The sequence below is a fragment of the Cornus florida genome, unplaced genomic scaffold, assembly GCF_030987335.1.
Source record: "Cornus florida cultivar Cherokee Brave unplaced genomic scaffold, ASM3098733v1 CherokeeBrave_3.0.0_Hap2_Chr11, whole genome shotgun sequence".
NCBI lineage: Eukaryota > Viridiplantae > Streptophyta > Magnoliopsida > Cornales > Cornaceae > Cornus > Cornus florida.
This window is the reverse complement of record NW_026775581.1, coordinates 89,971,404-89,985,650: the sequence shown is the minus strand read 5'-3', so window position 1 is coordinate 89,985,650 and position 14,247 is coordinate 89,971,404. Positions and strand designations below refer to the sequence as shown.

The 14,247-nt window shown below is 36.4% G+C and overlaps 2 protein-coding genes across 8 annotated transcripts; both read right to left on the bottom strand.

The window, feature by feature from the left end:
• Positions 1 to 269: 269 nt before the first annotated feature.
• LOC132284609 (small heat shock protein, chloroplastic-like) lies at positions 270 to 1,574 on the bottom strand. 2 transcript variants are annotated; one of them, XM_059786723.1, is made up of 2 exons: positions 1,206 to 1,574; positions 270 to 881 (listed from the first exon to the last, which is right to left on the bottom strand). In XM_059786723.1, the coding sequence occupies exons 1-2, from the start codon at positions 1,417 to 1,419 to the stop codon at positions 457 to 459; spliced, it is 639 nt and encodes a 212-aa protein (XP_059642706.1). In that variant the 5' UTR covers positions 1,420 to 1,574; the 3' UTR covers positions 270 to 456. The 2 variants fall into 2 exon arrangements, with proteins under 2 accessions (XP_059642706.1, XP_059642707.1); XM_059786724.1 differs by having other exon boundaries at positions 1,209 to 1,567.
• Positions 1,575 to 2,838: 1,264 nt separating this feature from the next.
• On the bottom strand, positions 2,839 to 6,976 carry LOC132283719 (mitochondrial carnitine/acylcarnitine carrier-like protein). 6 transcript variants are annotated; one of them, XM_059785726.1, is made up of 4 exons: positions 6,879 to 6,976; positions 6,499 to 6,531; positions 3,968 to 4,367; positions 2,839 to 3,475 (listed from the first exon to the last, which is right to left on the bottom strand). In XM_059785726.1, exons 3-4 carry the CDS (start codon positions 4,357 to 4,359, stop codon positions 2,974 to 2,976), a joined length of 894 nt encoding a protein of 297 aa, XP_059641709.1. In that variant the 5' UTR covers positions 4,360 to 4,367; positions 6,499 to 6,531; positions 6,879 to 6,976; the 3' UTR covers positions 2,839 to 2,973. The 6 variants fall into 6 exon arrangements, with proteins under 6 accessions (XP_059641709.1, XP_059641710.1, XP_059641711.1 ...); XM_059785727.1 differs by lacking the exon at positions 6,879 to 6,976 and adding an exon at positions 6,662 to 6,872 and having other exon boundaries at positions 6,475 to 6,531; XM_059785728.1 differs by lacking the exon at positions 6,879 to 6,976 and adding an exon at positions 6,662 to 6,872 and having other exon boundaries at positions 6,494 to 6,531.
• Between the last annotated feature and the right edge of the window lie 7,271 nt (positions 6,977 to 14,247).

Here is a 14,247-nt window from a genome sequence, read left to right as displayed (position 1 = left end):
TGCCTTTGGTCTGGAGAGGAGTCTGAGTTTTAAGGACTTTGGATTAGGAAGTCGATTTAGCCAGAAAATTGTAAAATATTTTACAATACTCTCTCTTTCGTTTGGATGAGGAAATAATTTATTTAGGTTTCATTTGTTTTAGCCTAAAATATTTTTTTTGTAAAATGTTTTTTATGCAACACTTTTGGTTTTTAAGAGAATTTGATAACTGACTCTACAACTTAACAAATTACTCCCCTTACCGGCACAAAATCTAATTCATCCAAATATAGAGTAGATAGTTCAAACATTCTCTAAACGAATAAATTTTTTTCAAAAACAACTCATTCACTGTAAACTTCAGTCAGAAATAGAAATTACTATACTCATCAAGATCGTTTATTCATCAAAACACCAGGACACCAAAAACCCCTAAACCACTACACCAACACCGTTCATCATTTTGATAGACTAAATTCATTCCACCTTAACCTGAAACACATCCGTCCTCTCCTCTTCCTTCACTTTGGGAACCGCAACCTTCAATACCCCATTCTTCATCTCAGCCTTGATTTCTTCGGGCTTGTAGAGATCGGGAGGGAGATCCAGCCTGCTGGAGTACCTGGGGCCGTACTCGTCTTCCTCCGATTCCTTCTCGCCTTCTCCTTTGATGATCAGAGTGTTCTGCTCCACAGATATCTTCACGTCTTCCTTGCTCAGACCGGGCATGTCCATTCTCAGATGGAGAGCATCCGCGTCCTCTCTCACGTCCCATCCTCTCCTCGATCCAGCTCCAGCTCCCATTCCACGAGACGCTGCCAGGAATGGATTTTCCATCATCTGGTCCATTAGGTTCAGCATCTGACTCAAGCTTCTTGTTGGAGAAAGTGGATCAAACACATCTGATACCAAATAAACCCCCGGTTCAAGTCAGACAACTAGCAATTCATGTTTGAAACCACACATATAGAACCGAATCAACAAAGCCAATAATCAATTCAGCATAAAGAGACTAACAAATCCGAGTTACAAATAGAAGAACAAAATCAGTCAGGAAAGGTCATTTTCTAAATGTATGTGTGAAACAGAAAATCAATTACATAGCTATAATAATTGATAAAACCACACCTAAACATTTGAATAAGCAAAATCAAGCTCGTAATTCGGAATCAAACAAGCAATACTCAAAGATGGAGAACAAATCCCGGACAGAGATCGACTACAACTACCTGAGAAGAAGCCAGGAACAGATTCGCGGCGGCGAGAGACTCCACGGTCGGAGCGGCGATCGACGTCGATGCTCCGGTCGTCGTCGTCGTAGTTGGTCATCTGAGCGTTGGTGTTGAAGGAACGAAGGACCGAAGCAGAGCGGATAGGGTTGCTAAGCCTGCTGAGGAGTGATGAACCAGCGAGTCTCCTGAGAGCAATTGACGAAGCCATTTTCAGAGCGCGCAACAAAACACAGATAACAATAGCTTTTGATCTGATTTTTGATGATTAGATAAGTCGCATTTGTAGAGATTTTATAGGACGTGAGTGCGTGGGGAAGGGGAAATGGAAAGAGGAGAGAGAGTGTGTAGAAAGTTCGAGACGAAGAAATTTAGAGAAGGTTCTGGAGAGTTACAGAGAACTACTTGAAACTTTTTTCTTTGTCACATTTGAGCCCCACCCTACACTTTTATTTATTAAATTCGTTTTAAAGCTTTTTGTAGGGGTTTGACCAAAGATATATAAGTTTAAAATTAGATTAATGTTAATTTGTTTGTAACTAAGATCTACTGTATCATGTATACTGCTAAAAGTTGGAACTATTAAATTTGAAAATTTAACATCACGTTTAGGGTGCAATTTGACATGTTAATTTGAATATTAAATCAAATTTAACTCATTTTTTCAGTGTTTTCATAAGTGCGTTTAACTTTAGAATGTAGATCAAATGTAAAAAAATTTATTCGAACTTAATCTAGAATAGACTTGAATTTAAATGTTGGCAACTCAAACCCAAGACCAAATTTTAACATTTTTTTTAAAAAATTTGCAATTTGAAATATTATATATATATATATATATATATATATATATAATTATGATCGGCAATTCCTTTTAGTTTTTTCTTCTTAATCCTCATTTTTTGTATGTCAATCATTAATTTGAAGAATTAACTCAAGATGGGCTCTTCCCTGATTTTGATATTATTATTATTATTATTTGTACATCTCTGTGTGCTTTATAATGGTACAAAACCAAATTATGGCAGCTACATTTTGATAAATTTTGTTTTCCCTCAATATATTCATCTATATAATAAGTAAATTTACAGAATAATCCCTTCACTATATATTTTCCCACGTATTTCCATAAAATGAATGAAATTACTGTCAAAGCCAATTTTGTTACTAACATAAGAAATTAAAGTATCTAAACTATTTTTTATACAATTTAAAAAAGGAAAGCCATTTTGTGCAACCTGGCGACCACAATGATACCATTTATAACAGCCAACACAAACCATTTATACACATATGGTGTATTAAACACCAATCAAACAGCTATCCATGCCACCCTTTTTACAATGGTGATAAGCAAAGTTCATTGACTGGCTTCTGTGAACGCTATATGTCTCTACTTACAAGCTCACAAATTAAAAGGATGGGATTGTTAATAACAGATTTAGTACATAATCTTCTTCCACCACCACTGTTCCAGGTGCGAAATAGACTTGAGAAGGTAAAAAAAAAAAAATGTTAGAAACCATTTCAGGCCTTTATTTTCCGAGCTCTTAACTATAAATATTAGTCGTTCAGTCACTGTTAATTATGGTGTTTAGTTAAAGAAACCTTGAAACAAGAAGACCTAACATTTTTAAAAGCACGAGATTTCACTTGGTGAAGAGAGAATTGTTCCAAAATAAGAAGAATTGCATCCGCCCAAAATTTTCTCAAAAATAAGAAGAATTACATCCACCCAAAAATTTGGGCAGTGACAAATAAACAATCATCCCAAACGAGACCTTGTCACCTCGTATGCCAAAAAGCATGCTGAGTTTGCTGGAACACTCCGTGCCATGGCAGGTCCAAAACCTTTGTACAGGCCCTTGACTCCCTCTTTGGCCAAGATCTTTCTAAAAGCATCGATGGAGCCAGAGAATTTAGGATTTTTGTAGTCGTCGACCTGAAGTACACTCTTGACAACATCGGTTGGGTAGACAGAAACCCAGTAGGAAGCTCCAGCCAAGCCTCCGGCAACAATTAGAGAACCTCTTCCTAATCCTGAAGTGTCTTGGCCTCCTGCAAGGAACTGCTTTAGGGCTTCATAGACACCAAACATTGCAGCATTTCCCGGTACTTCACGTGCCATGGTTGGAACCAAACCCTTGAAGAGACCCCTTGCACCTCCTTCTGATCGTAGAACATGCCTTGCCACATCCATTGGCCCTCCATACTTCACTGCCACACCAGCAGAGCCAGAGTCTGCCAATGCACTCTGGGCTTGCAATCTGCTTTCCCATAAAAATGATGAACACCGAAATATGAGAAATACTAAAGGTTCTTCCAGGTTCTTTATCAATTAAAAATAGTGAAAATTCGCATAGCCAAAAAATATATGCAGGAAGTTAATTTGGAATTCAGAAACCACTAAAGACAGTAACATACTAAAGGTTCTTCCAGGTTCTTTATCAATAAAAAATAGTGAAAGTTCGCATATCTAGAAAATATACGCAACAAAAAGTCCACGGAAGATAGTAACACAAACAAGTATCAGAAACATCAAATATTAATTTGAATGAAGGGGAAAAAGAATGGAAACTATCGTAGTTTCATTTAGATATTATTCCAGATCATTCAGAAAATTCTCAAATAGATAAGGAAATATTTAAAATAACCAAGATATTCAATTTTTGTTTGCAAAATTACTAGCTGGTACTCAATACAACTAGGTAACGTAGGCCTGTTAAGAAGGTAAAGAAAAAATGCACCATAAAACTGACCTGCATTTGATCAATTCAGTTGGACAAGCCAGAAAGGACACGGCAAGTCCAGCCCAAGCTCCGCAAACAATCTGCTGGTTCACTGTAAGGGGGGCACCAGGTTGGGACCTCAACAATGCTTCCATTTGTCCCCTAACTGAGAAGAGGACTGCATTGAAGGCTGCCACAGTGGCAAGCGGAGCACCCATACCTTTGTACAGACCCCTTGGTCCTTCTGCAGCTAATGTTTGTCTGACAGCATCCATTGCACCACCATATTTGGGAGGTTGGCCTGGGAGAGGAGCAGGCTGGCTTTGGAGCTTGACCTTGATGGTATCAAAAGGGTGCCCAACTATCAACTGCGCTGCTCCTCCAACAGTACCAGAAGTCAGGTCCTTGGCTACATCACCCATCTGCAACTCTTAAAGAACAAGGGGAAAAAAGAAAAAGAAAAAGAAAAACTCAGTTTACGACATATATTCACAATTTCACATTATAGATGGATCCGTGTTATATATTATAACGAAAAATAATAATGTTTGTCAATGGTGAAACCAAATTGAAATATTGGGGTTGTATTAGGACAGGAACGGAGCCACTAATTAAGGGCCCAGTGAGGGTAGCTGTCCCCATTATCTTTTCATATATACACATCTTTTCATAATTCCAAAATCATATTTGTATATTAATTTAGCTAATCCACTTAATTGAGATGCTGAAGAATTCAATAATTTTGCTCCTGACTAGTCCCTGTTGCATATTTTAATTTCTTTATATGCTTATATTCAAATTTTACTTTTATTACATATGTGTCTTACTTTGATCAGGCTCGTGCCTTACATTAAGCCTTCTTGTGCCTCAACCTTTAAAAACTATTTATCCAGTGTATCAATAATGAAAAATGGCAAAACATGAGACCTTTAGTCAATATTCGAAGTTCTATCGTTTTAATTGATGTATGAACAAAAACCAAGTACATTGCAACAATGTTATCAAAGATGCTAAAGACCATGGAAAAACTTCTTCGTTTCCAAACATACACAAAACCCATCATACCCCCAGTAAAGCAAAGCACGTACAGACGCTGCTTCTTCCTTAATATAAGCAATTCTCCATTTTTCACTCCATTTTTCTGATAGATTTTATAGCAGCGTGTACAATGTTCAGGAATGGCCTTTCACCAAAAATGAACATGTACGAAAATTCCAAGTGATGCGTGCTTGTTGCTCTCTTTCACTTGGCAAGGTCAATATTGGTGGCAGAGGGGAAGAATATATAGAAGGAAAGGAAATTTTGAGTTCGCAATGTTAAGGTATCCTTGAATTAGTATAACAAATTGAAAGAAATAGGGAAAAAAGCATAAAAAGTGTTGTCCACTGTAATAACCAATTACATGACAAATATTCTTTCCACATTTGTTGTAAAATTTTAAATCATATGGGGGATTGTTGGAGTAATTTAAATGTTCTCACATTGAGAGAGGCAGCAGTACCATGTTCTATTATGCTCGTAGGTTCTCCCCTAGGCATCCTCACTAAGGTCTCACAAACATGCACTAACTTCTATTTGATTGGCTTGGTATATAATTTTGCAACCCACATGTATTTTAGTTGTTCTCTAGTTGGAAACAGTAACCATGGGAGAAGTTTTAGCCCACATCACCATATTTCCATAACCTTAGTAGCCAGTTTTATTTTGAATCCAACTCGAATAAAAATGCCTAAGGAGAAAAAAATAAATAAATAAATAAATAAAAACAGAATATGTTCTCTTCTATTCTCTCTCCCTCCACTATACTAGCTACCTTTTGCTCCATCTGTTCTCATTCCTTATCAATTACTTTGTTAATTGTTTTTTAACAAGTTGATGTAAGGGTGATTTCGATTCATGGGAAAGGCTTAGCTGTTAAATGCAAATATTGCATATTTAGATCCATTTTTTTTCTTTCTAAACCCTAATTTAGTTTATTGTAACAATATTACTTAGCATTGTGTGTCGAATTAATTATAACCTAATTTTCCCTAACTTTATTGCTGAGAACACTAGACATCCAAAATTCTACTATAACTAGCTATTTGGGGCACTAATTTTCAAACAATCAATCTATAAAAGCAATTAAATTAATATATAGCAATGTAAATCATGTGATATTATCTGTTTTTTTCCATAAAGGATGTGATCCTAATTCATATAATTATGTTTTGAAAGGCACCAAAAGCTCTGAAGATTCACTTCTTGTGCAGAATTAAAATTACGAGCTCTGATATAAGACCAAACAAAAAAATGGAGCCAGAATGAAATGCATTCACCAGTATATACTTGCATCAAATGGTATAACAGAGTCTATCAATTCAATCAAACACCCCTGTTCTGAAATCTAAACTTATTGATAATGACCAAAAGATAGAAACCCAAATGAAATCTAAACTCATCGAGTCCAAACATCATTGAGTACAACAAAATTTGCAGATTTAATGGACATTGAAAGTTCACTCAGATGAAATTTGAAAATAAAGAACATAAAACACTTGAAAGAGAACTTGGAACCTTACCGCAGCCGGCTCAAATCGTTTTTCAGCAAGGAACTTGGACAATGAAATCCGAAAGAGAAAAAACAATACAAATTAGATTTATAGATGGTTATGAATTTGTGTTTGTGTATAAAGAAAAATTGGTGAAAAAATTCCAATCTGCTCTAATTTCCAAATTATGAACCTTATGCCAGCGAAAAAGGAGGTAATTATTGCAGCTGAGTGATGGGTTTGTGTGAGAATGTATTATGAAAATGGAAACAAAATTGTTTATTATATAGCATGGAATCTTTAGAGAATCAGAGCACAACCAATAATGGTTGGTCTTGAGTATATATATGTATATGTATATGCATATGTATATGGATGTAGAGAGAGAGAGACGTGGATTAGATGAGAACCAGAGAGAGAAGGCAGATGAGGACACAGATTTGTAGGCGAATCCCAACCTCTCTCCACCAAGAAAGAGATGGGCGAGGTGGGTTGTGTCATGTGTGTGACTGACTGTGTAAGTGAGGGAGAGTGGCTGAAATACAGGAGGAGTTGCAAGTGAGCATCGTACGTAAGTCGTAACGTAGCATTGGCCAAACAATGGGAACTTGACTAGACCCGCACGCACTGCACCTAAGCCACCGCAACATTTCCAATATTCTCATTCATTTTCTTCCTCTAGCCTTGCTGTACGTTTTTAAAAACAATTAAATCCATCGTATTTTAATATATCATTTAAAGTTGAAAGTAATATCATTTAAACACAATTTAATAGTGTTGAAAGCTCTTTCAATGAGTGTAGTGCCATGGTTTTGGTTCAATTTTTTTTAAAAAACATTAAGTTACTATCGGTTGGTCAAACCAATTATTTTAGATTTCATTTAGGTTTGAATTTTATAGTTCACGGACCGTAGAACACCGTGTGCAAAAACATGGCTTTTGATTGAATTGACACTTATTATTTACTCCGCATTTGATGTATGTATGACACATGTTTATTTTTAATTTAACATACTTATAAAAATATGGACAATTTGTATATTTGTGAGAATTTACAATATACATCGATCAATAATAAACTGACATGTGATTTATAATTTTCAAATAAAAAATGGTAGAGATAGATTATTCAGTTACCAAATCAGAGATAATGATTTGATTATCATATATGATTTGGTAATTAAAATAAAACGTGATCATTTATTATTGATTCACATAAGCGATGATTATGTTATGGATCTTCATTAGCGAGGACCTAAGAGCATCTCCAGCAGTCTTAAAACACTCTTTTGTGTAAAATATATACTGTCACATATAATGTGTAATTTTTTTTTTTTTTTTTTTTTTTTTTTTTTTTTTTTTTTTTATCTCCAGCAATCTGTTAAGATACACCGTCCACGTCACCAATGTGTAAAATTGTTGTGTATTTTACAAAACCTTTTTACACAGCCACATCAACATATTTTCATTCTATTCCTTTTTTCTCATTCCATTAACGAATCAATCCTATATTAAGTAGGTTTGTAAAAATTATGTGGGGTCCAGGCATGTAACGACCCAAAACTAAATACCAATTATAAAAAAAAAAAAATTAAAAATTCAGCATGACCTATGCTAAAAAGAAGCCTACAACCACCTGCTCAAATGAAGAAAAAAAATGCAATGGCCCTTCCTAATCCTTCAAGACTTATTCAAGTTGTCCCAACACACAATACAAAAAAAATATAATACATTCCAGCATCCCTTTCATTCATTCATTATACCTCGACATAGTTCATCTCAAGGTGGAACATCCACATACCATTTAATCCAATTATCGTAATTACAGTCCCAAAAATATATGATTAAAATCTAAAATCCATGTCTTACAACGTTTAGACAACTTATGCTAAAGTTACAACCCATAAATATAATTGCAATAACAAGAGTCCATAAATCTCTATACCAAATATAGCAAACTAAGGTTTTACAAAAACATATAGGACTTAGATACAAAAATAGCAAAATGGTCTTCTAATATAAATTAGGCCTGTGGTGGAACGTTATCTGCTACTTCTTTCCCGTTTCTTGAGAAAAATGTTAAATATAAGGGGTGAGCAAAATTGCTTAGTATGTGGTGCCTAAGACACACTTCTTGTGGTCCCGTGAATCCAAATAATGAATAGGAATAAAAGATAAGGGTCATGCTATGCCGGAAAATAATACAACATAACTTTCAATTTCAAATAAACAATGTCATGCCATGATATGCAATGTCAAGTATGTCGCTCCCCATTTTAAAAATTCAAATCAATCGCTTTTCAAACTGTTAATATAACCCGCCCTTTGGTGACTCCGCAGCGACACGAGAGAAGGATTGGCTACTGTCCCTAACCCTTGGTACCCCCGCGGCGTCATTTGGGGCCCAGCTAGCTCAACCACGCTAAGGTATTTTTCCCTAATTCTCTCTAGGTTACATTAACACACTGACCCTTTAGTGACTCCGCAGCGACCGAGTTTTCTCAAAACCGTTTTATCAAAATTTTCCCCAAAAATCCCTTTTTCATCCTTTTTAAATCACTTTGCCCTTTTTCTTTCATGCCCAATGATATGGATGTATGTCATATGCTTTACCATTTCCAAGGAATTAAAGAAATTTCTACTATACAATTTAGCATGCATCCATACAGTCATTTTAGCAAGATAATAAACACTTAGGCATAAAAATTAATACTTTAGCATATTTTTCACATAATTCCGTCAACAAACATAAGTATAGATTTCAGTTACAACAATTATATCATTTTTCAAGGAAAATCAATTTAAATAAGGCATGTTTCTCATATTATTTAACAAATATACATATTTAACATGCTTCCTCCTAATAATTTCTAACAAGTTAATAATCATCATAGGCATGAAAATTTAACATTTAAGCAAGTTCTACATACAATTCAAGTAATACATATAATCATTTTAGCCATACACAACATATATATCATTAAAAAGGCAAACAACTCAAATTAAACATGCTAGATAACAATTATTGGAAGAAAACTCACAAAGAAATAAGAAATTGGGCATTAGAGACCCCTGCCTCAAGATTATGCAAAACCCCCAAATTGATACCCTAAATTTTGAAAATCAAGGAGTGCACCAAACTATAAATTGTTCTTATCAACTTGTAAATCTTGTCGTGAGCTTCAATTTACCGCAAACGGCACTTAAAAACACCAAGAATTGAGAAAGAAATTGAAGTTTTGTTGTTAAAGAAAGAAAAAAAGAAAAATAAGAAGAAATATAATGCCGAGGAGAAATGAAGGTTTTTTGAGGCCAAAATAATGGCCTTTTGGCCTTTAGAAGAGTGAGTAGGGAGTGGGCCCCACCACTAAACCACTAAACATTAAACCCATTTATTTATTTTTTTTATTTACATTATATCTATATATATATATAAATTCATAAACCTTACAAGGCATGACACTTGTTAGTAATTATTGTGGAAAATATTTTTACACAAAAGGTAAAACAATCGCTGGAGTTAAAAATAAATAATCCAAAATTTTTGTATAAATCTATTATGACACATTATATTAACACAAAAATATATATACAATGATTGGAGATGCTCTAAGTATTGTCAAAAAAATAAAGATAATTTATATTGAGATTTCTTAAAGTTTATAAAAATATTATTGAGTTTTCACATTCAAAGCCTGTAATGCCTGTGTTATGCATATACATATATGTAATTGTGTGTGTGTGGAGTGAATTTAAAAGCAAAAGAAAAAGAGAAAATAAAATAAAAATTGGTGGGGCCCACAATTGTTTTAAGTGGTCATAAGACCACGTTTTTTTTTCTTTTTTCTTGTTCTCTGCTTTCTTCTCTCTCGCAGCCTCTCTGTTCTCTGTATTTTTTTTTTTTTTTTTTACAACTTCAAATCTTGATTTCTCTTTCATCCCTTGGTAATTTTGAGTGCCGTTTGCGGCAAAATGGAGAGCATGTGTATAGTGAGCTCTACACATGTGTACCAGCAATTTCAGTGTTGAGCAACTTAGGGAGTTCGAAAATCTTGACCCATTTTGAGGGTTTGTGGTGCAAATTGGGGGTTTTGCATGTAATAAAGGTAGGGGTCTCTAATTCACACTATCTTGCTCTTTTGTGAGTCATTCTACCATAATTGTTGTCAAGCATGATCAATTTGATTTGTTTGCCTTTTAAATGACTTGATTTTGTATATATAGCATGTGAGTATGTGAAATTGTTGAATTGTATGAAAATTATACTTGATTATAGGATTCTCTATATTATTGTGTTGATAAATTGTTAGAAATTATTCATGAAAGTTTATGAAAATTCTCCTAAAATTATTGTAAAGTATGCTTAATATGTTAATTGTCATGCCTAAGTGTTTATTATATGGATGCATGCTAAATTGTGTAGTAGAAATTTTTCTTTAATTTTTTTTGAAATAGTAAAAGCATGTGACATACATCCATAGCATTGAGCATGAAAGAAAAAGGGTACAATGTTTTGATAAGAATGAAAAAGGGAATTTTTGGAGAGAGTTTGATGAAACAGTTTTTGAGAAAAATCCGGTCACCGCGGAGTCACCAAATGGCCGGTGTGTTAATATAGCCTGGGGGGAATTTGGGAGATTGTCTTAGCGTGGTTGAGCTATCTAGACCCCAAATGACGTTGCGGAGGTACCAAAGGTCAGGGACAGTAGCCAATCCTTCTCTCGTGTCACTGCAGAATCACCAAAGGGCGGCTTATATTAACAGTTTATGAAGTGATGATGTTTTCTGAAAATGGGGACTGACATGCATAACATTGCATTCATGGCACAAAATTTATTTGTTTTGAACTTAGAATTGATATTGTGTTTTCCCGGCTTTGCATGACCCCAAATTCCTATTGCCCTATTCCTTGTTGGATTCACGAGGACACAAGAGGTGTGTCTTAGGCACCACCTACTGAGCAATTTTGTTCACCCCTTTTATTTAACATTTTTTTCAGGAAATGGGAAAGAAGTGGCGGATGACATTCTACCACTGACTTAATATGGATTAGGAGTTTCTTTTGTTATTTTTGTACTTGGGTCTCACTATTTTGTAAGACTAAGCATAATGTATTTTGTACGACGACTCATGGACTTTTAATATTTTAATTATACCTATGGGCTGTAACTTTTGTATGAGCTGTCTAAACGTTGTAAAACATGGACATTTGATATAAATCCTGTATTTTAGGATTGTAATTATGATACCTGGATGATATAGTATGTGGTTGTACTACCATGGAATGTATTAGATGTTTATTGTGTTGGGACATGTTAAAAATATTTTTAAACAGGTTGTTGTAGGACGATTTTTAGCGGAGGTCATGCCGAATTGTTTTTTAAAATTTTGGCATCAATTAGGGTCATTACAAAATTGGTATCAGAGCTTCAATTTAAAAACCATTAGGACGACGAGTAGAGGCCTACATAGGGGTTGCATGGGAAGTCATTCACATAGTTTATGTGATTAATTGTTAAAGTGTTTTGCTATGTGCAGAAGCATGCTTAACTGTTTACTTGTTTACATACTTACGTGCTTATATGCTTATATTAATGTGTCCATTGCCTAGTCTTGCATGCTAAGTGTTAGTATAGCATCCTTTTTATGTTGAGTTGTTCACGGTTAAACCTTAGTGTTATCGTTATTGAATTGTTTTATTTGTTTTATACAACGATATCACGGCGTGAGGAACCCAGGGAAGTTAGCCCTAGGCCAACAAGGAGTGATGTTGGCGAGAGCTCGAGCTCCAATCCGGCAGAGTCAGTTGATGAGGACACACTTCTTAGGGACTTGATTCCCCCAAGAGCTGTCCCCACAAGGAGGGATAATGTTAAAGCACCCGTAGAAGTGGGTGAAGGTTCTGTGGCACTAGAGTTGAATCGTTTGTTGCAAAGTGCCATGAGGGCAACGATTGCGACTCAGTCGCAGTTGGGACCACAACTTACAGTTCAAGTTGAGGAGACGTCGGCTCAGAAGCGTCTCAAGATTATTAAAGGGTTTTCTCAGTTGATGCCGGTAATGTTTGAAGGTGGTGCAGATCCTATGGTAGCGGATGACTACATGGAGCAAGTTGAAACTCAATTGACTTCTATGGATGTGACGGAGGATCACTTGAAAATTATCCTAGCCACTTAAAAGTTCACAAAGGATGCCAAGTTTTGGTGGAAATCAATCACAAATCAATATAAAATTGAAGAGATGAGTTGGGATAAATTCAAGGAGCTGTTCTATGAGAAGTATTTCCCTGCCTCCAATAGGTAGGAGTTAAAGAATCAGTTTATTGGCCTTATCCAAGGCAATATGTCAGTGACAGAATACGAGAACAAGTTCACATCTCTTTCCCGCTTTGCTCCAGAGATGGTGAGTAATGAAGTTGATAAGGTTCGGAAGTTTATCTCCGGACTTGACTACAAGATGAGGCCGTTGTTAATAGCACAGGGCATCAAGGTTTATTATGAGGCAGTGGAAAGGGCATTAATGTTAGAAGTGGAGGCCAAAGATAAAGAAGCAAGAAGGGAACAGTGGAGACAAAAGAGGAATGTAGGACCATCTGTAGAGAGACCTTCAAGGAAAAGGAACAGGGGTGGTTCATTTCAGTTTCAGGGGCAGCAGTCTGCACGACCCGCTCCTACCACTCCTATGCCGGCTGGATCTGATAGGAGTGCAGTTATTTGCTTTCAGTGCCAACAGCCTTGACATTACAAGTCCAATTGTCCCATGAGATCGTCTTCAATTTCTTCAGCTCCGAGGGTTTGTTATGGGTATGGCCAGCAGGGCCACTTGATTCGAGACTATCCAAGTCAGGGAATAGGCATCACTAGTGGCAGAGGGTCATGGCAGAGGCCATCACAGTCGGCTACAGGTCAGTCAGGTTTCAGACCATCGCCACTACCACAGCCTGCCATGTCTTCTCAGGGTTCACGACCAGTTAGGAGGGATACTCCTACTGTGTCGGCACAGCAGTCTGGTGTTCAGATTAGTAGTTCACAGGCACAGGCACCGCGGGGACGTGTCTTTGCACTTGCACCGACTGATGCATCTCCTGGATCTTCAGTTCTCCGAGGTATATTTCCAGTGTTTGATTCTTGGGCCCGTGCTTTGTTTGATTCTAGTGCATCTCATTCTTTCATTTCATCATCATTTGTACCTGCATCGGGGTTAGAGATCAGTTTCATGAATCGGGCGTTGTGTGTTGATACGCCAGTTGGGGTTTCAGTGTCATTGAGCCGAGTTGTGCGGGATTGTTCTATTGTGATAGCTAGGCGGACTTTTGTGTTTGACCTTATCCTCCTGGAGATGACTAGCTTTGATGTCATTCTCGGGATGGATTGGTTAGCTTTATTTCACGCTACGATCGACTGTTACAGAGGAAGGGTTACAGTTTGCACTCCCAAGGGAAACTGTTTCTTTTTCATGGGAGATCGGAGTGATTCCCACATTTCTTCATTTTATGGAGTTCGTAGACGGAGTCGTGGTGATTACTTCTTGGCTGGCCTTATAGCCGAAGAAGATGATGTTGGGAAAGAGGATTATCCTGCGGTTGTTCGTGATTTTCTGGACGTGTTTTCGGAAGATTTGACAGAGTTGCCTCCACACTGAGAAGTGGAGTTCTCTATTGATTTGATGCGCGTCGATTTCTATGGCACCGTATCGTATGGCACCAGTTGAATTGGAAGAATTAAAAAGGCAGCTTGATGATTTTAAGATGAAAGATTTCATCCGACCGAGTGTGTCGCC